The 23,547-nt window shown below is 51.5% G+C and overlaps 1 protein-coding gene across 1 annotated transcript in view; it reads right to left on the reverse strand.

Annotated features, from left to right (window-relative positions):
• The window catches only part of LOC139266695 (netrin-G1-like), a 30,977-nt gene extending 14,043 nt beyond the window's left edge, over positions 1 to 16,934 (reverse strand). Inside the window, exons 1-2 of the mRNA XM_070884285.1 lie at positions 16,692 to 16,934; positions 1,812 to 2,455 (exon numbers count right to left, since the gene is read on the reverse strand). Coding sequence (XP_070740386.1) covers positions 1,812 to 2,455; positions 16,692 to 16,934 — 887 coding nt within the window. The remainder of the gene's footprint in view (positions 1 to 1,811; positions 2,456 to 16,691) is intronic.
• Between the last annotated feature and the right edge of the window lie 6,613 nt (positions 16,935 to 23,547).

A 23,547-nucleotide genomic window follows, 5' to 3' on the forward strand; every position in this document is an offset into this window, starting at 1 on the left:
GGAAGGGCTTGGATCAAGTAAATGGGAGCAACTGTTTCCAGTGGCAGGAGGGTCGGGGAACAGAGGTCACAGGTTGAAGGTAATTGGTAAAAGACGCAGAGGGGAGATGAGGAGAGTTTATTTATGCAGCGAGTTGTGATCTGGAATGCGCTGCCTGAAAGGGCGGTGGGAGCAGATTCAATTGTAACTTTCAGAAGGGAATTGGATAAAATACTTCAAGGGAAAGATTTGCAGGGCTATGGGGAAAGAGCGGGGAGTGGGACTAATTGGATATCTCTTTCAAAGACCGGCACAGGCCCGATGGTCTGAATGGCCTCCCCCTGTGTTGTGTGATCCTCTCACTCTCTGAATCCTGATCAGACTGGAGCTCGGCAGTGCTGAGAGTAAAGGGACAGACTCTGCTCGCTCCGTGCTACTCGATTGGCTGAACACTGAGCAGGAACTCGCTGACTCATCGCCAGCCAGCCAGCAGGACTGTGAAAGCTCGCTAACGGGCCCATCACCAGCGGCAGGGAGAGCTTGCACAGTGCTGGTCTGTGCCCACTGTCGCAGGGCCATTCAGGGAAGCTCAAACACCCGACACAGGGGCAGCTGACGGTGCCCAGTGGGCCGGGGGAGGGATCCCCATCTATCGCTGACAAATCTCCCCAGTTACCCAGCGTTCACATCGGAACAGGAGGAGGCCATTCAGCCCCTCGAGCCTGCTCCGCCATTCAATGGGATGATAGCTGATCTGTGACCTAACTCCATTCACCCGCCTTTGCCCCATATCCCTGAATACCATTGGCTGATAAAATCTATTAATCTCAGATTTAAAATTAACAATTGATCTTGCATCAACTGCTGTTTGTGGAAGAGAGTTCCAAACTTCTACCACCCTTTGTGTGTAGAAGTGTTTCCTAATTTGACTCCTGAAAGGTCTGGCTCTAATTTTTAGATTTTCTCCCTACTCCTAGAATCCCGAACCAGGGGAATAGTTTCTCTCTATCTACCCTTTCAGTTTCCCTTCATAACTTGAAAACTTCATTCAATTCACCTTCTAAATTCGAGGAACACAACCCTAGTTTGTGTAATCTCTCCTCGTAATTAGATGTTGGCCCTGATAGACTGCCCTTCAGATGTTCATTGAGATTGTGTGCCAGATGTTAACTCCGATATAGTGCCCTCCAGATGATAACTGCTAGAGTGCCATGCCAGATGTTATCCCTGATAAAGTATCCCAGATGTTAGCTCTGATAGAGAACACCAGCTATTTGCTCTGATGGAGTATCACCAAGTTCATAGACTGAGAGTATCCCCCAGATGTTGGCCCTGATAGAGTTCCCCAGATGTTGCCTTGATAGAGTGCCCCAGATGTTCTCCTTGATAGTGCCCCCAGATGTTGGCCTTGTGAGTGCTCCCAGATGCTGGTCCTGATAGAGTGCCCTGAAATGTTGAAACTGAGTGCCCCCAGATTTTGACCCTGAGCTCCCCCAGATATTGACCCTGTGAGTGCCCTCTCAGATGTTGGCCACGTGAGTTACCCCAGATGGTGACCCTATGAGTGCCCCAGATGTTGACCCTGTGAGTGCTCCCCAGATCTTGCCCCTGTGAGTTAACCCCAGATGGTGTCCCTGTGAGTTAACCCCAGATGTTGACCCTGTGAGTGCCCCCAGATGTTGACCCTGAGCGCCCCCCCCCCCGATGTTGGTCCTGTGAGTGCCCCCAGATGTTGTTCCTGTGAGTGCCCCAGATGTTGGCCTGACAGGGCACCCCCCGGGTGTGAAATGTGGGATCTGCGACTCTGGCCAGAAGGAGCGAGGAGCTCTCACCGGCCATGAATGTCCAGGTTGGAGATGGCGTAAAAGTATTTGGAGAGGTTGTGCTGGTCAACACTGGTGGCCCCAGTGGCCGGCTGGAGCAGCCTGACCCGCAGGTCGGTCAGGGTGAAGAAGTCCCTCAGGTCCTTGGTGGTGTCCAGCTGGCCGTACAGCGAGGCCATGTCCTGGAGACGGGGCCCCCCGAACAGGGCAAAACGCTCCTGGATCTCGAAGCGGACCATCTTGTCCACCTTCCACACGTAGCCCCTGGAGTACTCCTCCGTGCAGATGATATCCAGCACCGAGGCCGGGCTCAGATCCCGGGCACTTCTCGGCTCCATCCCGAAGGAGGTGAGGCAGTCGGCCGCGTAGAACTGGTAGGGTTGCCACGTCCGGCCGTGGTCCAGAGACTTCTCCAGGACCATCTGCTCCGGCCGGCCCGACTCGAAGGTGATGACTATGTCCTCGGTCAGCTCGATGGTCTTGCCCCAGGACAGAGTGATGTTGATCAGGAGGGGCTCGGGGAAACTCCTCCAGGAGACACTTTGCCAAAAGGTGTTGGGAATCCGCCCCTCATCATCCAGCATCAGCTCAAGCGGGTGTGCGAGCTCGGGCGTGTGAGCATCACACTCGTTGTTGCACATGTACGGGTTCTCCTGGAAACAGAGACGGAACAACACGGGTTAGATACAGAGTGAAGCTCCCTCTACACTGTCCCATCAAACACTCCCAGGGCAGGTACAGCACGGGTTAGATACAGAGTAAAGCTCCCTCTACACTGTCCCATCAAACACTCCCAGGGCAGATACAGCACGGGTTAGATACAGAGTAAAGCTCCCTCTACGCTGTCCCATCAAACACTCCCAGGGCAGGTACAACACGGGTTAGAGACAGAGTAAAGCTCTGCACTGTCCCATCAAACACTCCCAGGGCAGGTACAGCATGGGTTAGATACAGAGTAAAGCTCCCTCTACACTGTCCCATCAAACACTCCCAGGACAGGTACAGCACGGGTTAAATAAAACCCCAGGTCTGGACGGAACACTTCTGTGCTTTTTAAATGAATCTGGGGAAGAAATAGCAGGGGCACATATTTATTAATTAGTTTGAAAAAGGTGTCATACCCGAGGACTGGAAGATAGCTAACATAATACTTATATTTAAGAAGGGAGATAGAACATGTTCAGGGAACTGTAAACCCGTCAACTTAATATCGGTGGTTGGAGAAATAATGGAATCCTTACTAAAGGAGAATATAGAATAACATTTAGAGAGCAAAAGTATAATAATGAATAGTCAGCATGGAGTTCAAAAGGGAAAGTCTTGCTTGACCAACCTCATTGCATTCTCTGAAGAGGTAACAGAGAGAGCAGACAAGGGTAATGTAGTAGATATAATTTATCCAGATTTCCAAAAGAACTTCGATAAGGGACCACATAATAGACTAATGAATAAGGTCAGAGAATGCAGTCAGGGAGCCAGTAGCAGAATGGATAGCTCGCTGGCTTCAGGACATAAAGCAGAGAGTAGGGGTAAAGGGCAGCTATTCAGAGTGTCAGAAGGTAGAAAGTGGGGTCTCCTCATCTCCCCTCTGGTACTTTCACCAATCACCTTCAATCTGTGTCCTCTGGTTACCGACCCTCCTGCCACTGGAAACAGTGTCTCCTTATTTACTCAATCAAAATCCCTTCATGATTTTGAACACCTGTATTAAATCTCCCCTTAACCTTCTCTGCTCTGAGGAGAAAATCCCAGCTTCTCCAGAATCTCCACATAACTGAAGTCCCTCATCCCTGGGACCATTCCAGTAAATCTCGTCTGCACCCTCTCCAAGGCCCTATCATCCTTCCTAAAGTGTGGTGCCCAGAATTTGGACACAATTCTCCCGCTGGGCTCTGCCTCCACCACCCTTTCAGGCAGTGCATTCCAGATCCTAACCTCTCACTGCGCAAAAACAATTTTCCTCAAGTCGCCTTTGGTTCTTTGTCAATCACCTTAAATATGTGTCCTCTGGTTCTCGAGCCTTCCGTCAATGGGAACAGTTTCTCTCTATCTACTCTGTCTAAACCCCTCATGACCATGAACACCTGTATTAAATCTCCCCTTAACCTTCTCTGCTGTAAGGAAAACAATCCCAGCTTCTCCAGTCTCTCCCTGTAACTGAAGTCCTCCATCCCTGGGACCAGGAACGAGCCCCAGCCTATTCAGCCTTTCCCCATAGTTAGATCCTCTCAGTTCCCCAATCATCCTTGGGAATCGTTTTGAGCAAAATAAAATGGACTGTAAAGAGACCAGGGATCTGACATTTGGATAGATTTCTGACATGACGACATTTTGGAAGTTTTCTTTGTTTAGATTTTCCAAAGTTCATGTTCAGTGAAAGAATCTCCGACCTCCGACCTTCAGAGATGGGAAAATGAGTCTCACTGCAGCTGTCTGTTTGGGTTAGAGAGAGAGAGAAAGGGCGAGAGTTTTGTGGGCAGAATGATTAATGGGATCTTGTCTTTTTATCGTCTATTGTTAAAACAATCCCTTATTTGTGCTCAGGCCATACCCCTGGGCTCTGTGTGTCGGACCCTCGCCCAGCCTGTGGGCCTAATGATGCTTTCCCTCAGGCTGGTTTGTGAGGGAGCAGTTGGAGGTGGCAGGGCTCCCTCGGGGTCACTTCAGGTCATTGACCTTCCGCGGTGAAGCAGCGATGGACACAGCGGCAGCTCCACATGTTGTGATCTGGAATGCACTGCCTGAAAGGGCGATGGCAGCAGATTCAATCGGGAATTGGAGAAATACTTGAAGGGGAAAGATTTACAGGGCTGTGGTGAAAGAGCAGGGAGTGGGGTGAATTGGGTAACACTTTCAAAGAGCCAGCACAGGCATGATGGGCCGAATGGACTCCTTCTGTGCTGCATCATTCTATGATGCTGTGATTTTAAGTCGGGACACTGTGTGACTCGAGGGGAACTTGGAGGTGATGGTGTTCCCAGGCACCTGCTGCCCTCGTCCTTCTAGGTGGTAGAGGTGGCGGGTTTGGGAGGTGCTGCTTAAGAAGCCTTGGCGAGTTGCTGCAGTGCATCCTGTGGATCGGACACACTGGGACTCTGCCTGACATCGGCAAAACAGAATCAGCCTGACATCCTTTTCCAAATGATCAGACAGCTCGCCTGTTACACCCTCATCCCCAGCAAGTGGCTGTTGCAGCAATCAATAAAACTAATGTGTGTGATAAAGATGGAGAGCGCGGCAATATACAGAGATCATAGAGATTAATGAATCTACAATTGTCACAGCATCGACTAAAGGCAGTGACTAAAGCCGCATATTGGATTGGTTATTTTTAATACTCGATGCAGAAGGAATGGAGTAACATTAGTACCACAATCCTAAAGCTGTGTAAAGTATGAATGAATAATGGAACGGTGCAGATGTGACGTGCTCCTGAATTGCCGTGTCCTCGGGACATAATTAACAGCACCATGCCCCAGCGCTACAACTGACCTCCGACTGCTCCATCACTGTGTGTCCCAGGCCGTGGTCTTTGTTGGTGAAGGCACCATAAAGGTTCAGGCTCAGGTCACCAGCCATGCCCGGCCCATCCAAACCTCACTCACCTTCTGGTTCCCGACTCAGCCTCACCCCTCCTCACACTACCCTTTCACAAGACTTCAGCCTCATCCCTAATCTGAGGCCCTTCTCACCTCATCCCACCGTTCACACATGCACTGTGAGCAGCCACGCAGATTCAAATGCACGTTTGCACACATCAACACAGCAGCAACTATTCAACTATGGAAGGCACATGTGGCACACGATGAGCTGCACACTCACTCACACCTTCTTGTGCTTCTTACTGCAGGTGAAACTAGCTCACAACAGGAGAGAGCAGCAGTGCACCGGTGGAGGGGAGCCTGACATACAAGCCCTCAGTGACGTGGAGGAGCGAGTGTCCATCCCCATGGGCACACCAGTTGGTGCGGTAGTGGCCGGAGAAGCAGCGCCCCCTGTGGACCGTGACGGTATGTGAATGCCCTTTGGCATTTCTGTGAGATCCTTGAACCTTGACAGCAAACGCCGTCCACTTCAACTGACGGGGAAGATGAAGAGGAAGGTGAGGAAAGTGTGGTGCCTGTGTGGGACCCTCCATCAGTTGCTCCGTGTGGGGACACCACCTTGGTGGAAGAGCCAACATTCCTGGGCTTTGAAGAGCCTGAGGCTCCTGACTCCAGTGGCATACAGCAGCGCCCAGAGCGAGGGGAAGTTCGGGGGCCATCTCCCCGGACAGTGAGTCGGCCTATCAGTCCTGCTCAGAGACAGTCAGACGTGGACCTGGACTTGGAGGCTATGTCCAGAGAATCCATGCAAATGCACCGCGAGCCAATGGGTGCATTGGAGAAGGTCCCGCAGAGCATGAATACACTTGCACTGAGGTTGGGGGAGACCGCCTCAAGCATTGTCCCTGCCTCTCAGCAGTTCAATGAACCCATCCTTGCCCATTTACAGAGGGAGATGGACTCAACCAGCGACAGTGGAGTCGCAGAGGGGAGAGCGCGTGCCATGGTTGACGTGGCAGCAGCTATCGCATCACAGACCCAAGCCACGCAAGGCCTTTGTGATGTGATACTGTCAATGATTGTGGCAACAACTCTCAGAACGCTGCGTTTGAGACTCAGGCTGTCCTGAGTCAGTCACAGAGTGATGCCATGCAAACACTGACTGCTGCCATCCTCTCTGTTCCCCACAGTCCAACGGGGAGGTAACGGTGCCGAAGGAGGCCAGTAATCCGCGCTCCCGCATATTGCTCCAGATGTTGAGGCTCCGCCCTGGGGGAGGTGGCAGTGGGCCGTGGGAAATGGAACTTGTTGTCTTTGCTCAAGATGACAGCATTCTGGCTCCCACCACTGCCACTCTGCCTTTGCACCTGCTGCGGTCTACACACCAGCCAACCTAGACTGCTGCCGCCGATGCTGAGGTGGTGCAGTCTGCAGCCGGGCCTTCTAGGCCCAGAGCTGGTCCAAAATATCCTACTAGGCCATCTGTAGTGTCTGTGTTAAACACACAGCAGCCCTCAAGCAGCCTTGCTGCAGGCACTGAGGCAACATTGAGGAGGAGCAGGAGATGTGGGAGGGGGTTAAGGTAAGGGGTAGCAAATGCCAGAGCTAGTCTCAATAAAAACTTTGGCCACAATGGAGAGATGGCCTCATCCTGTAAATATGTTTGTCATGATCTGGTTGCAGTTTTTGAGGCCTGCTATTGTTGTAAGTGTATGTGCCTAATACGGCACATGGGTACTGTTGAGGAATGACAAATGGCAGGGGCCTGTGTACAGATATTGTTGAGGTTAATTGTGTGTTATGGTGTTTCAAGGGGCCGTTGTTAAATGTTTATTAGTTGCTGGTCAGGGGTTGTGTTGTGTTGTTGGAGAACCGATGTATGATGAGCCACTGACATGTGGCCCTTGTATCGGGAGCAGTGCCACGGTGTCTCCTCCGTGGCTGCTGCACCTCCTCCTCTGGCTGGCCAGTCGGGGCCTCGCCAGGCTACTGTTCCTCTTTCTCCTCCTCCTGAGTTGGGGCTGCACTTCCCGCTGGTAAGGTCTGGGCCCTCATGATGGCCAAGTTGTGCAACATGCAGCACACCACAATGAATAGCGACACCTGTTGAGGGAAGTATTGAAGGCTGCCTCCAGAGCGGTCCAGGCTTCGGAAACGCTGCTTGAGCACCCCTATTGTCTGCTCGATGTTGTTGTGAGTGGCCGCATCTTGGATCTTTGGATCCAGACCGCTCAAAATGGAGGAGAAGCATCCGAGAAGGCGACGAACATATCGAGTCTCTTTGCCGGGAGAATGCGGAAGCCAAGTACAAACAGCAGAAGGTGCGTACGACAACCCAAGCACCCCACCCACCCGTCCCTCTAACCACCATCTACCCCACCTGTGACAGAGACTGTGGATCCCACATTGGTCTCATCAGTCACCTGACAACTCATTTCAATGTGGAAGCAAGTCATCCTCGACTCCGGGGGACTGCCTAGGAAGAAGAGAAGAATTAAACATCACCATACAGCCCAGGGAGAGAGAGACACAACAGGCTCCTGCTGTGTGTGGCTGCATCAACGCGGGAAGGGAAGATATTTCAATATAAGGATCATGTATTACAGAAACTGCTCCTGCAACACTGGAGCATAAACGGAGCATCTTATGAATCATTGTTCTTTCTACAAATCCACTCATCCCTTGACATTTATTTCGGGGGTTTAAGTGTTGCTGTCTCGCATTTACACTGTGTGGTGTGACGAAGAGCCTGTCGTTATCACTAACTAAACCACTCGCTATCAGCACGGTTCACTCCCCTGGTTAATGATATTAATTAGTGTATTATTGAGTACAGAAGTTAGTGGCTCCATAAAGTACAATCCCACAGATTGATGTCACTTCCCATCACCCAGTAATCAGGCCCTTTGTTGGAGTTAATGTTCGAGCAGAGTTGCTCAGTTAGCAGCATTTAGTGGGCCAGTACTGAGCTGAAAGATTACATAGGATTACTTATAGGATTACATATAGGATTACATAAGATACACGGCACAGAAACAGGCCATTCGGCCCCACCAGTCCATGCCGGTGTTTATGCTCCACTCGAGCCTCCTCCAGTCTTTCCTCATCTAAATCTATCCACAACCCTCTATTCCCGTCTCCCTCATACGCTTGTCTAGCCCCCCTTAATGCATCTACACTATTCGTTTTAACCACTCCCTGTGGTAGCAAGTTGCACATTCTCACCACTCTTTGGGTACAGACGTTTCTTCTGATTGGATTTCTTGGTTCTGTCTGTATCCACTCTATCAAACCCTTTCAAAATTTCAAAGACCTCTATTAGATCATCCCTCAGCATTCTCTTTTCAAGAGAAAAGTGACCCAGCCTGTTCATCCTTTCCTGATATGTATACCCTCTCATTTCTGGTATTATCCATCTCCCCACGGCCCACAGTGGGTCAGGGAGAGGGTCCTCTCCCCACGGCCCACAGTGGGTCAGGGAGAGGATCCATCTCCCCACGGCCCACAGCTCAGGGAGAGGGTCCTCTCCCCACGGCCCACAATGGGTCAGGGAGAGGCTCCATCTCCCCACGGCCCACAGTGAGTCAGGGAGAGGGTCCTCTCCCCACGGCCCGCAGTGGGTCACGGAGAGGATCCATCTCCCCACGGCCCACAGTGGGTCAGGGAGAGGCTCCATCTCCCCACGGCCCACAACTCAGGGAGAGAGTCCTCTCCCCACGGCCCACAGTGGGTCAGGGAGAGGGTCCTCTCCCCACGGCCCACAGTGGGTCAGGGAGAGAGTCCATCTCCCCACGGCCCACAGTGGGTCAGGGAGAGGTTCCTCTCCCCACGGCCCACAGTGGGTCAGGGAGAGGGTCCATCTCCCCACGGCCCACAGTGGGTCAGGGAGAGGGTCCTCTCCCCACGGCCCACAGTGGGTCAGGGAGAGGATCCATCTCCCCACGGCCCACAGCTCAGGGAGAGGGTCCTCTCCCCACGGCCCACAGTGGGTCAGGGAGAGGGTCCTCTCCCCACGGCCCACAGTGGGTCAGGGAGAGACTCCTCTCCCCACGGCCCACAGTGGGTCAGGGAGAGAGTCCTCTCCCCACGGCCCACAGTGGGTCAGGGAGAGAGTCCTCTCCCCACGGCCCACAGTGGGTCAGGGAGAGGGTCCATCTCCCCACGGCCCACAGTGGGTCAGGGAGAGGGTCCTCTCCCCATGGCCCACAGTGGGTCAGGGAGAGAGTCCTCTCCCCACGGCCCACAGTGGGTCAGGGAGAGAGTCCATCTCCCCACGGCCTACAGTTGGTCAGGGAGAGAGTCCTCTCCCCACGGCCCACAGTGGGTCAGGGAGAGAGTCCATCTCCCCACGGCCCACAGTGGGTCAGGGAGAGGCTCCATCTCCCCACGCCCCACAGTGGATCAGGGAGAGGGTCCATCTCCCCACGGCCCACAGCTCAGGGAGATTGCCGTGAAGCCCAACTGGTTCAGTAATGTCCTTTAGGGAAGGAAACCTGCCTCTGTAACCTGCCCGGGCCTATATGTGACTCCAGGCCCACACCAACGTGGTTGACTAGTAATGACCCTCTGAAGTGGCCGAGCGAGACACTCAGTTTGTATCAAACTCGCTCCCAGCGGATCAAGAAGGCGGCCCACCCCCACCTTCTCAGGACACCTGGGGATGGGCAATAAATGCCGGCCATGTCAGCATCCCAAGAATTAATTTAATAAAGGAACGGCGGTTTTAAGTCAACATCTTGCCAGGGAGCTCGATGGGATTCTACACTTTGGAATTTAATTATAAAGAACGTGAGCCGGCAGAAATGAATGTTTGTTCAAGTTAATGAAACCCAGAACTCTGCACCTGGTGTTTGTGTCTAAACATTTCAGCAATGAGAAGACCAGAGGGAGGTTTCAGAGAAAGAAACCAGACTGGGGAAAGATTGAGAATCTGCAGCAAATCTTCAACCAGCTGTGGTGTAATCCCACATTATTGACCGGCCTGTGTCGATCGGCCCTTATAGACCACAGCCATCGTTCATTAAACACCCAGCTTCCAATTTTAAACCGTCCGTCCCCAATGGGTGACCTCCTTCTAATGAAAGGTCCCCAATAAAGGGCCTTCTCCCCAAACTAATGTCCCCAGTGCCCCAGCCTCACGGAGACTCAGGGCTGTGAGCAGGTGTTCAGGGAACCCACCGACTGTCTGTCAAACCAGATTTAAACAAACACTTTAATCCCAGGCTCATTTCAGCTCCGTCAGTCAGCAGGTTCCTGGGGGTGGGAAATAAAACAGGAGCTCGCAGACATATACCGCCGTCCGCCCCGCTCCCCACGCACTTCCACCCCGCCACAAACTGACTGCACCGCCCGCAACAAAAACAATCTACAAAGAGCTGAATTTTGCTCAACTCTCCACTCCATGGATTGGGGCGGGGAAAATCGGCTCGCTCAGTGAGTGCGCCCCCTTTCGTCGGAGGGCAAATTCGGCAACAGGGTGTTTCTGGTGAATGAGCCCATGTAATGTGGGAGGGGAGGAGGGAGTAAGAGAGAGAAAGAGAGTGGAGAGAAAGAGAGAGCAAAGACTGAATTCTAAAGCGCCATTCACTATCTCAGGATGAGAGCAGTGCAGCGCTCCCTCAGTACTGCCCCTCCGACACTGCAGCACTCCCTCAGTACTGCCCCTCCGACAGTGCAGCGCTCCCTCAGCACTGCCCCTCTAACAGTGTAGCACTCCCTCAGTACTGCACCTCCGACAGTGCAGCGCTCCTTCAGTACTGCCCCTCCGACAGTGCAGTGCTCCCTCAGTACTGCCCCTCCGACAGTGCAGTGCTCCTTCAGTACTGCCCCTCCGACAGTCCAGTGCTCACTTAGTACTGATGCTCCGACAGTGCAGCGCACCCTCAGAACTGCCCCTCCGACAGTGCAGCACTCCCTCCGTACTGCCCCTCCGACAGTGCAGTGCTCACTCAGTACTGATGCTCCGACAGTGTAGCGCTCCCTCAGTACTGCCCCTCCGACAGTGCAGCACTCCCTCAGTATTGCCTCTCCGACAGTGGAGCATTCCCTCAGTATTGCCCCTCCGACAGTGCAGCACTCCCTCAGTACTGCTCCTCCGACAGTGGAGCTTTCCGTCAGCACTGCCCCTATGACAGTGCAGCACTCCCTCAGTACTGCCCCTCCGACAGTGGAGCACTCCCTCAGTACTGCCCCTACGACAGTGCAGTACTCCCTCAGTACTGCCCCTCCGACAGTGCAGTGCTCACTCAGTACTGATGCTCTGACAGTGTAGCGCTCCCTCAGTACTGCCCCTCCGACAGTGCAGCACTCCCTCAGTATTGCCTCTCCGACAGTGGAGCATTCCCTCAGTATTGCCCCTCCGACAGTGCAGCACTCCCTCAGTACTGCTCCTCCGACAGTGGAGCTCTCCGTCAGCACTGCCCCTACGACAGTGCAGCACTCCCTCAGTACTGCCCCTACGACAGTGCAGTACTCCCTCAGTACTGCACTGGGAGTCTCGACCTCGGTTTTGTGCTCAAGTCTCTGGAGTGGGACTTGAACCCTCGACTTTGCCTGTCTGCCTCTATCTGTGTTTATAATGAAATTTGCGTGTGGCCAATACAGAGAATGGGAAACAGAGAATAACAGGAGATGGAACCGAGACTCCTCATCATTCAAACTGCTCGATAGAAAAATCCATCCACTGGTGACAGGGTCAGGGGTCAGTCAGTCAGTGCCACAACAACAGTAAATCGTTCTTCAAACATTCTCCTGTCTGAGCTGCTAAAGTGAGCGAAACATTGTCAGAGAGCAGCACAGTGAGGGAGCTCTGATCCAGGAATCAAGAGACTGGGAAAGTTTAATGTGCAGCCGGTTTACTGGGGACAGTGGGCAGTGAGTGAGATATTGGGCAGGGGGAGGATTCATGGGGATAAAGTCTATGGTCTCAGGTTTAATCCACTTCCTGTAGGCCTCTCCCAAACCCTCGATTTCCCATCTGAGTATTAAAGGTTTAGTCCCAGACCCAATAGAACGGACTGCAATATTACAAAGAGAATGTTTGGCTCGTTCAGACTGAAATCCCATCTGCTGCTCGCATCTGCTGAAAATAAACTCCCTTAAAACAGGGGAAATATCACAGAATCTCACAGCACAGAAGGCCATTCGGCCCATCGTGCCTGTGTTCGCTCTTTGAAGAGCTGTTTGAACCTGCTTCAACTAAACTCCCTTAAAACAGGGAAAAATATACTTGATAAATTTGGGAAAAAGGATAAATTTGCAAGGCTATGGGGAAAGAGCAGGGAGTGGGACTAATTGGATCGCTCTCTCAAAGAGCCGGCACAGGCACGATGGGCCGAATGGCCTCCTGCTGTGCTGTGAGATTGTGTGAACAGTTGGCGGGGGAACGGATACAGATGTTAACAATCCCGAGAGGATCAGACACAATCTGCAGGCACCAGTTTACAATCAGTTCAAACTCAGCTTACAGAAATTACCCAGAAACTCCACGTTAACATTCACCAGCTGTCACCACTCGCTGGGATTTCCAGAATTGGTGATCGGATTCAGAAATAATTGGCTGTCAGACTTTTACCCGAGCAAGGCACAGACTGTGTTTCTACAGAAGTGGTGACAATTCTCCCTTTAATTCGACTGTTCGAGCTAACCTCATAACACAGTCCCTCACCCCCTCACCCCTGGTCACACTGTGTCACTGTGTCCCGTGTCCCATCTCTTTCTCCCCTCACCCCCTTACCTCCGGTCACACTGTGTCCCTGTGCCCCATGTCCCATCTCGCCCCTACAATGAGGAGCCCACTCTGCCCGCAGTATTCCAGATGTGCCTCTCCCTCGGTGTGTGCTCAGATACTGTGAGTTTTGCTTTGCAGCACGCGAAACACTCAAATCAATGAACAAATCGGCACTGAAGTGGAATTGGAGGCGAATACTTTGAGCTGGTGCCAGAGATTAATCAAATTGGGGATTACAGACCAGCGGGAGATTCTATTTCCAACACTGAGATCGATGAGCATTAACTGGTGCCTTTTGGTCGAGAAGAACTAAAACAAACAATCATATCCGCTCGATCACCAAGGCCACCTATTTCCACCTCGGTAACATCGCCCGTCTCCGCCCCTGCCTCAGCACATCTGCTGCTGAAACCCTCATCAATACTTTGTTCCCTCCAGGCTCGACCATTCCAATGTTCTCCTGGCCGGACTCCCATCTTCCACTCTCCGTAAATTTCAGCTCATCCAAACCTGTGCTGCCCGTGTCCTAACACACACAAGTCCTGTTCCCCCATCGCCCCTGTGCTCACTCACCGACGTTGTTTCCCAGTCCAGCAACACCGAAGTGGCAAGTAACATTTGTGGTCCACACCTGGAAGGCAATGATCATCTCCAACAAGCCAGAGTCCAACTACCTCTCCATGACATTCAACGGCGTTACCATTGTCGGATCCCCCACTATCAGCATCCTGGGGATCACCATTGACCAGAAACTTAACTGGACCAGCCACATAAATACTGTGGTACAAGAGCAGGTCAGAGGTGAGTATTCTGCGGCGACTGTCTCACCTCCTGACTCCCCAAAGCCTTTCCACCACCTACAAGACACAAGTCAGGCGGGTGATGGAATACTCTCCACTTGCCTGGATGACTGCAGCTCCAACAATACGCAAGAAGCTTCACACCATCCCGGACAAAGCAGCCCATCCACCACCTTAAACATTCTCTCCCTCCACCACCGGTGTACCATGGCTGCAGTGTTTACCATCTACAAGATGCACTGCAGCAACTCACCAAGACTTCTTCGGCAGCACCTCACAAACCCATGGCCTCCATGGGAACACCACCATCTCCACGTTCCCCTCCAAGTTACACTGCATCCTGATTGGGAAATATATTCAATGTTCCTTCATTGTCACTGGGTCAAAATCCTGAACTCCCTTCCTAACAGCACTGTGGGAGTAACTTCACCACACGGATTGCAGCGGTTCAAGAAGGTGGCTCATCACCACCTTCACAAGGGCAATTAGGGATGGGCAATAAATGCCGGCCTTGCCAGCGACGCCCACATCCCAGGAACAAATAAAAAACTGAAGGATGTGCCTGGGACTGAGTCTCCCAGCAGGACCGGCAGTATCTCCCTCTGCCCAGTCTCAAAGCCCATGGAGGGATTGGAAGTGCAGTTCTGTGGATTACTGGTCCAATCACAGAAGCCCTGCACCACCGTGCCCCGGTGCATTCGATCACAGCAGTTTGTGACCAGGAATTCGTGTCTTTGCACCAAGGTTACAGCCACAGTCTGAATACATTCTCACCCTGGAGTCTTTCCGTCTCACTCACCCACTCACAGTCAACACACAATCAGGGAACACAAGTTCAGGAGTCGGGACACATCGGGAAAGAAGGAGCGAGTACACCTGTCAAAAACTGTTACATATTAAAAAATGCAAACGATGAGATAACGGCCGATAAATTCAGCCGCGTTTTTATCGGTGAAAGAAAAATGATTGCGATTTCAAAAAGTCCTTCATTGTCTGTGAAGCACTTTGGGACGTCCTGAGGTGTGAAACTGAGACAGTAACATCTATTGTGGTCTCACTGAGTCCGGGCCCTGTTTCACACACAGCTCCCACAGTGGGATATGGGACAGATGGAAGATTTACCTCAAGACTCGTAGTATTTTTACAACAGATTACTAATTGAGCTGGAGAATAATTCCCTCTGAGGAACTGCATGTTCTGCAATAAATTATACATTTTCAATTATTGCTGAAACATACGGCTGATTATTAAACCAGGCGTTTCCCCTCGAACAATGATGTAGGAACCAATTATCCTGAGGAGATGATTCACTCAACAAGAGCATCATTAATATTTAGAAACAGGCTTGAATTTACATCTCAAGGACATATTCCCCATTGGGGATATTGGGCAGGGCTCAGGCACAATGGAATATATTCCACACTGGAGATATTGGGCAGGGCTCAGACACAATGGGACATATTCCTCACTGGGGATATTGGGCAGGGCTCAGACACAATGGGACATATTCCTCACTGGGGATATTGGGCAGGGCTCAGGCACAATGGGACATATTCCACACTGGAGATATTGGGCAGGGCTCAGACACAATGGGACATATTCCACACTGGGGATATTGGGCAGGGCTCAGACACAATGGGACATATTCCCCACTGAAGATAATGGGCAGGGCTCAGACACAATGGGACATATTCCACACTGGGGATATTGGGCAGGGCTCAGACACAATGGGACATATTCCACACTGGAGATATTGGGCAGGGCTCAGACACAATGGGACATATTCCCCACTGGGGATATTGGGCAGGGCTCAGACACAATGGGACATATTCCCCACTGGGGATATTGGGAAGGGGTCAGACACAGGGATCAGGAGCTCCAGGGAGTGTTTATAAACATTCGAACTCCCTCCTCACATCTATTACCATGTCTAATTTTACAAACACTGCCACCCCTTATGGTGAGTCACTGTGAAGCAGCGAGTTTTGTGGTTTTCGTGTCCTGACCTTTCCTGTTCAGCCCAGCAGTTTTACATCTCCTCACAGTTCCACGAAATGCAACTTATCAGACTGTTATTCCATCCCCATATCTCCTCCTTCACCAAGCCCGCCTCCTTTCACCTCCATGATATCGTCTGTCTCTGCCACTGGCTCAGAGCTGTCTAGTTAGTCCCACTCTCCTACTCTTTCCCCATAGCCCTGTACATTTCTCCTTTCCCAGTATTTATCCAATTCCCTTTTGAATGTTATTCTTGAATCTCCTTCCACCTCCTTTTCAGGCAGCACATTCCAGATCATAAAAACTCGCTGCATTAAAACATTCTCCTCATCTCCCCCCTTGGCTTTTTTGCCAATTATCTGAAATCTGTGTCCTCTGGTTACTGGCCCTCCTGCCACATGAAACAGTGTCTCCTTATTTACTCTTTCAAAACCCTTCATGATTTTAAACACCTCATCAAATCTCCCCTTAACCTTCTCTGCTCTGAGGAGAACAATCCCAGCTTCTCCAGTCTCTTCACATAACTGAAGTCCCTCATCCCTGGAAACATTCCAGTAAATCTCCTCTGCACCCTCTCCAAGGCCTTGTCATCCTTCCTAAAGTGTGGTGCACAGAATTGGACACAATACTCCAGTTGGGGCCGAACCAATGATGTATGAAGGTTCACCATGACTCCCTTGCTTTTGCACTCAATGCCTCTGTTAATGAAGCAAATGTAGGAGTTTGGATGGAATTCACTTTGATAAAGGCCGTTCAGTGAGCGTCCATTCACAGTGTGACACACAACAGAGGCTGTCTCAGAAAGGCTTATACTCACCAGCGTGCAGTACATCTCGGGGGTCTCTCCACACGTACTGTCGGAGGGATCTAAGCTGACCTTCAGTGACCTGGTGAGCAGGGTGGCCTCGGGCTGGCAAGCCATGTAATCCCAACTCATGGCCTGGTCCCAGTGAAGCTGGGCCTTACACAGGTCGTAGTGACCCCAGGACGGGAAGTGCTGCGCGGCGAGAGACAGGGCCACCCAAAGGGCCTGAAGGGGCAACAAACCGTACAGACGCATCGCTCCAACTGGACCCGCTCAGAGAGGGGCCATCTCGGTCCGTCTGGGGGTGATTCAGGGGGTCACTGCTCCGACTGGACCCTCTCAGAGAGGGGCGATCTCGGTCCGTCTGGGGATGATTCAGGGGGTCCCTGATCTGACTGGACCTGCTCACAGAGGGGCGATCTCGGTGCTTGCAAATGTTCCAGGTGTTGGGATTGCAGATGCTTTCCCAGTGTTGGTGCAAATGTTCCAGGTGTTGGGATTGCAGCTGTTTTCCCAGTGTTGGTGCAGGTGTTCCAGGTGTCGGGATTCCAGCTGTTTTCCCAGTGTTGGTGAAGATCTTTTAGGTGTTGAGCTTTCAGCTATTTTCCCAGTGTTTATGCAGATGTTCCGGGTGTCAGGATTCCAGCTGTTTCCCAGTGTTGGTACAGATGTTCCAGATGTTAGGATCCCAGCTGTTTCCCAGTGTTGGTACAGATGTTCTGGGTGTTGGGATTCCAGCTGTTTTCCCAGTGTTTGTACAGATGTTCCAGGTGTTGGGATCCCAACTGTTTTCCCCCCAGCTGCCCGCTGTATCAAACAGATGCTCTGATAGGCTGATCAGTCAGTATTGGGACCCAATGTGATGATTGTCTCCTGACCAGAGTCTGTTTCCCATCGATCATCTCTTCCTTCTGCCATCAGTTCCCTGTGAGGAGAGAAATAAAATCAATGCATTTTGGAACAGGTGCTGCTCCTGACCTTCGACCCCCACCCTCCAACACCGCCTCCCATTAGCTGCAGCGTTACACAGAAATAATCACCAGTTGGGAATCACCGCAGCCAATAGGAGGTGGCTAAATCACTTTTGTTAATATACCAAATGAGACAAATGAACAATTATCCTATTTTAGTGATGTTGGTTGAGGGACAAATATTGCTCAGGATACTGGGGAGAACTCCCCTGTTCTTCTTTGAAATAAAGCCAGGGGATCTTTGATGTGAAGCTGAGAGGGCAGACGGGGCCTCGATTTACCGCCTTGTTCGACAGTGCAGTGCTCCCTGAAGACTGCCCTCAGGAAGTGCAGCATTCCCTCAGTACTGCCCCTCCAAAAGTGCAACACTCCCTCAGTACTGCCCCTCCAAAGGTTCAGCACTCCCTCAGTACTACCTCTGTGACATTGCTGCAGTCCTTCAGTACTGCCCCTCCGACACTGCAGCACTCCCTCGGTACTGCCCCTCCAACAGTGGTGCACTCCCTTAGTACTGCCCCTCCGACAGTGCAGCACTCCCTCAGTACTGCCCCTCCGACAGTGCAGCGCGCTCTCAGTACTGCACTGGGAGTGTCAACCTAGATGCTGGGCTCGAGTCTCTGGAGTGGGATTGAGTCAGCTCCTTCAGCAAAATCTATTCTCCTTCCTCCATTATCGCACCTCAATCTCAGAGCTCTCACTGGAAAAGCAAAATTATTCTACTTCTTAGTGCAATCAAGCAGACGCAGCATGGATTCATGAAGGGGAAATCATGTTTAACTAATTTACCAGAATTCTTTGAGGATATAACGAGCATGGTGGATAGAGGTGCACCAATGGATGTGGTGTATTTAGATTTTCAAAAGGCATTCGATAAGGTGCCACACAAAAGATTACTGCAGAAGATAAAGGTACGCGGAGTCAGAGGAAATGTATCAGCATGGATAGAGAATTGGCTGGCTAACAGAAAGCAGAGAGTCGGGATAAATGGGTCCTTTTCGGGTTGGAAATCAGTGGTTAGTGGTGTGCCACAGGGATCAGTGCTGGGACCACAACTGTTTAAAATATACATAGATGACCTGGAAGAGGGGACAGAGTGTAGTGTAACAAAATTTGCAGATGACACAAAGATTAGTGGGAAAGTGGGTTGTGTAGAGGACACAGAGAGGCTGCAAAGAGATTTAGATAGGTTAAGCAAATAGACTAAGGTTTGGCAGATGGAATACAATGTCGGAAAGTGTGAGGTCATCCACCTTGGGAAAAAAAACAGTATAAGGGAATATTATTTGAATGGGGAGAAATTACAACATGCTGCGGTGCAGAGGGACCTGGGGGTCCTTGTGCATGAATCCCAAAAAGTTAGTTTGCCGGTGCAGCAGGTAATCAGGAAGGCAAATGGAATGTTGGCCTTCATTGCGAGAAGGATGGAGTACAAAAGCAGGGAGGTCCTTCTGCAACTGTATAGGGTATTGGTGAGGCCGCACCTGGAGTACTGCATGCAGTTTTGGTCACCTTAATTAAGGAAGGATATACTAGCTTTGGAGGGGGTACAGAGACAATTCACTAGGCTGATTCCGGAGATGAGGTTACCTTATGATGATAGATTGAGTAGACTGGGTCTTTACTTGTTGGAATTCAGAAGGATGAGGGGTGATCTTATAGAAACATTTAAAATAATGAAAGGGATAGACAAGCTAGAGGCAGAGAGGTTGTGTCCACTGTTCGGGGAGACTAGAACTAGGGGGCACAGCCTCAAAATACGGGGGAGCCAATTGAAAACCGAGTTGAGAAGGAATTTCTTCTCCCAGAGGGTTGTGAATCTGAGGAATTCTCTGCCCAAGGAAGCAGTTGAGGCTAGCTCATTGAATGTATTCAAGTCACAGATAGATAGATTTTTAACCAATAAGGGAATTAAGGGTTACGGGGAGCGGGCGGGTAAGTGGAGCTGAGTCCATGGCCAGATCAGCCATGATCTTGTTGAATGGCGGAGCAGGCTCGAGGGGCTAGATGGCCTACTCCTGTTCCTAATTCTTATGTAATGTTCTTACACTTTAAAAAGTTGCCCCTTTCAACACTGACAGATTCTGTGTTTGGTGACCCTCCCACTGCCTGTTTTATGACACAAGGTGTTACTCTGGGCTGTGACTGATATACAGACTAGTAACGGGGATATTTATAATCTTTTTTCTATAATGAATTCAATGAGCTTTTACAAACTGCTGCACCGCGAGCAGGAATAGTCTCTGAATGTCTCACTTCCTCGCCCGTAATGCTGTTCCACTTCAGCTCGAGCATCACAATCCACAGTCACCTTCTGGGCCTGACGTCACTCCTCCTGCTCAAACCCCAACACACGCTCACCATCTCCAGTCACACCCCCAACACACACTCACTGTCTCCAGTCACACCCCCAACACACACTCACCGTCTCCAGTCACACCCCCAACACACACTCACCATCTCCAGTCACACCCCACAACACACACTCACCATCTCCAGTCACACCCCCAACACACACTCACCGTCTCCAGTCACACCCCCAACACACACTCACCATCTCCAGTCACACCCCACAACACACACTCACCATCTCCAGTCACATCCCCAACACACACTCACCATCTCCAGTCACACCCCCAACACACACTCACCATTTCCAGTCACACCCCCAACACACACTCACCATCTCCAGTCACACCCCCAACACACACTCACCATCTCCAGTCACACCCCCAACACACACTTACCGTCTCCAGTCACACCCCCAACACACACTCACCGTCTCCAGTCACACTGATTTATGCTCCTGTGAAGCATCTTGGGATATTTTACTGGGTTGAGGCGCTATATAAATGCAAGTTGTTATACAATGCGTTCCTTCATTGTACAGATTGCTGCAGTGCTCCGATACAATGCACAGCTCTCCTGTACAATGCCTGCAATCCTCAGATACAATGCACTCTTATCCAATGGAAGATTGCTGCTCTAGAATGCACACAGAATCGTCCTCTCCAATTCTCCAGCCCTCCGATACAATCCACACAGGAACCAGTCTGATCCCCGCGCCAAGCCGTCAATCGCTGTTGGAAACAGCAAGGCGATCCCGGGAGATCCCGGGACAGAGTCTGACTCACTCTGGGGGAGATCAGCGAGCTCCGGGCGCGGCGAGGTCCCGGAGCCAGCTCCGCATTGCTCAGCAACAAGTCCAGGAGCCTCCTCAATGGACCGGAGGAGTTTAGCACAGAATCTGCCCTCAAGGGGAGGGAAAGAGAGAGAAGGGGAGAGGGAGAGGGAGGGGGAAACAGAGGGAGAGAGGGAGAGAGAGGGAGGGAAAGAGAGACGAGAGAGATTGATGGAGAGGGAGCGAGGAGGAAAGAGAGGGAGGTAGAGAGAGGGAGAGAGGGGGAAAGAGGGAGGGAGAGGGAGGGGGGAAAGAGGGAGGGAGAGGGAGAGTTCGGGAGAGGGAGAGAAAGGGAGAGGGATGGAAAGAGAGGGAGGGAGAGAGAGGGTGGGAGAGAAAGAGAGAGGAGAGATTGAGCGAGAGGGAGGGAGGGAGAGGGAGGGAGAGGGAGCGAGAGAGGGAAGGAAAGAGAGAGGAGAGATTGAGGGAGAGGGAGAGATTGAGAGAGAGAGAGGGAGGGAAAGAGAGAGAGAGGAGAGATTGAGCGAGAGGGAGGGAGGGAGAGGGAGAGAGCGGGAGGGAAAGGGAGCGAGAGAGGGAGGGAAAGAGAGAGGAGAGATTGAGGGAGAGGGAGAGATTGAGAGAGAGAGAGGGAGGGAAAGAGAGAGAGAGGAGAGATTGAGCGAGAGGGAGGGAGAGGGAGAGAGCGGAAGGAAGAGGGAGCGAGAGAGGGAGGGAAAGAGAGAGGAGAGATTGAGGGAGAGGGAGAGACTGAGGGAGAGAGAAAGGGAGAGAGGGAGGGAAAGAGAGACGAGAGAGATTGATGGAGAGGGAGCGAGAGGTTGAGGGAGAGGGGAGAGGGAGAGAGAGGGAAAGGGAGAGGGGAGGAAAAGAGGATGAGGGAGAAAGAGAGTGAGAAAGGGAGAGAGAGTAGAGAGATTGAGGGAGAGGGATATTGAAGGAGCGAGAGATGGAGAAAGAGAGGGAGGGGGGAGAGAGGGATGGGAACAAAAGAGAAAGACACAGAAGTGAGGAAAGGGAGTGAGAAATCAAAAGAGAAAATTTGACTGAGAGAGAGAGAAACAGAGAAAGAGAAAAGGGGAAGAAAACGAGAGAGAGAGAGAAATCGCGATCCCGAGACTCACAGAGAGAGAAAACTGAAATCTCAATCCAGGGGCTCGGACTGGGAACGTCGCCCCAGCTCAGCATTCCGCGCGGTCCTAAAGCCAGCCAAGTTCCACTGTCCAATTACTTGGCTGCCCCAATCAAAACGAATCGGATATTCAGCTCGGTTGTGAGCTGGGAAAAGTGTTCTGCTGTTATTTAAATATAAAAATCCACATGAAATGCGGTAATGAGAGATTTAATAATATGGGGGAGGGGAGCTGACAGTCAGGGTGGAGGTCAGATGTCTGCACTGCTTCAGAGATCTGTCCTGTTGCTGTTTACAATCTTCCCGGGAGAGCTGACTAATATCCCATCTATACAGGGCTCTGGGGAAAGAGCAGGGAGTGGGACTGATTGGATCGCTCTTTCAAAGAGCCGGTACAGACCCGATGGGCCGAATGGCCCCCTCCTGTGCTGTCTGATTGTATGGAAGGATTAAACACATAAACCTTGGGGTGGGGGGTTTATGGACCCATCGGCCTGCAGCATTTAACTCGAGAAATGAAGGCAAGTCCGGCAGCTTTAAGAGAGATGCAGAGGGAGGCCGTTCAGCCCAACCAGCCTCACATTTTTTTAAAAACTGCAAATCCCCCGCCCCGCCTGTCACAGCCTCCCACTGACCCTTGGGAATGGCCCCAGAGGTTTCAATCCCACTCCCTGCCCTGGGCCCATTTCACGTATTGGTCACTCTGGGTGTGAAGTGTCTCCTTATACCAGGCCCGAACCTGCCTTTTTCCAGTCTGTACCTGTGTCTCCTTGTCCTGCAGTCACCGCTTAACTTCAAATAGTGACTGGGGACTAACCCTTTCCAATCCACTTAGTATCATCTACAATTTTGTAAAATCCCATCTCATTCAACCCAGAGAGAGAGTGAGAAGGAAGGAAAGAGAAAGGGAGAGATGTAGACAGACAGCGACAGTCAGAGACAGATACAGAGAGACTGAGAAACAGAGACAGAGACAGACAAGGAGAGAGCGAGAAAAGAGACAGAGATACAGAGAGACCGAAGAGACATAGGGAGAGAGAAACAGAGATCCATTTTCCAAGTCTCTCTCCATATTTGGATTCCCTCACACCAGGCAGCACCCGAGTGAATCTGTGCTGTTCCCCCTCAACAGCCTCACTCTCCTCTCTATAGTGTGGAGCCCAATACTGCACACAATGCTTGAACTGCCCCTATCCAGCCCATTCCTCATCCCATAATATCCCCCTGTCCCTGTCCAGCCCATTCCCCATCCCATATCTCTCTGCCCCTGTCCAGCCCATTCCCCATCCCATAATATACCCTGTCCAGCCCATTCCCCATCCCATAATATCCCCTGCCGCTGTTCAGCCCATTCCCCATCCCATAATATCTCACTGCTCCTGTTCGGCCCATTCCCCATCCCATAATATCCCTCTGTCCCTGTCCAGACCATTCCCCATCCCATAATATATCTCTGCCCCTGTCCAACCCATTCCCCATCCCATAATATCCCCCTGCCCCTGTCCGGCTCATTCCCCATCCCATAATATCCCTCTGTCCCTGTCCTGTCCATTCCCCATCCCATAATATACCTCTGCCCCTGTCCAGCCCACTCCCCATCCCATAATATCCCCCTGCCCCTGTCCG

The sequence above is a fragment of the Pristiophorus japonicus genome, chromosome 7 (assembly GCF_044704955.1).
Source record: "Pristiophorus japonicus isolate sPriJap1 chromosome 7, sPriJap1.hap1, whole genome shotgun sequence".
Classification (NCBI taxonomy): domain Eukaryota; kingdom Metazoa; phylum Chordata; class Chondrichthyes; family Pristiophoridae; genus Pristiophorus; species Pristiophorus japonicus.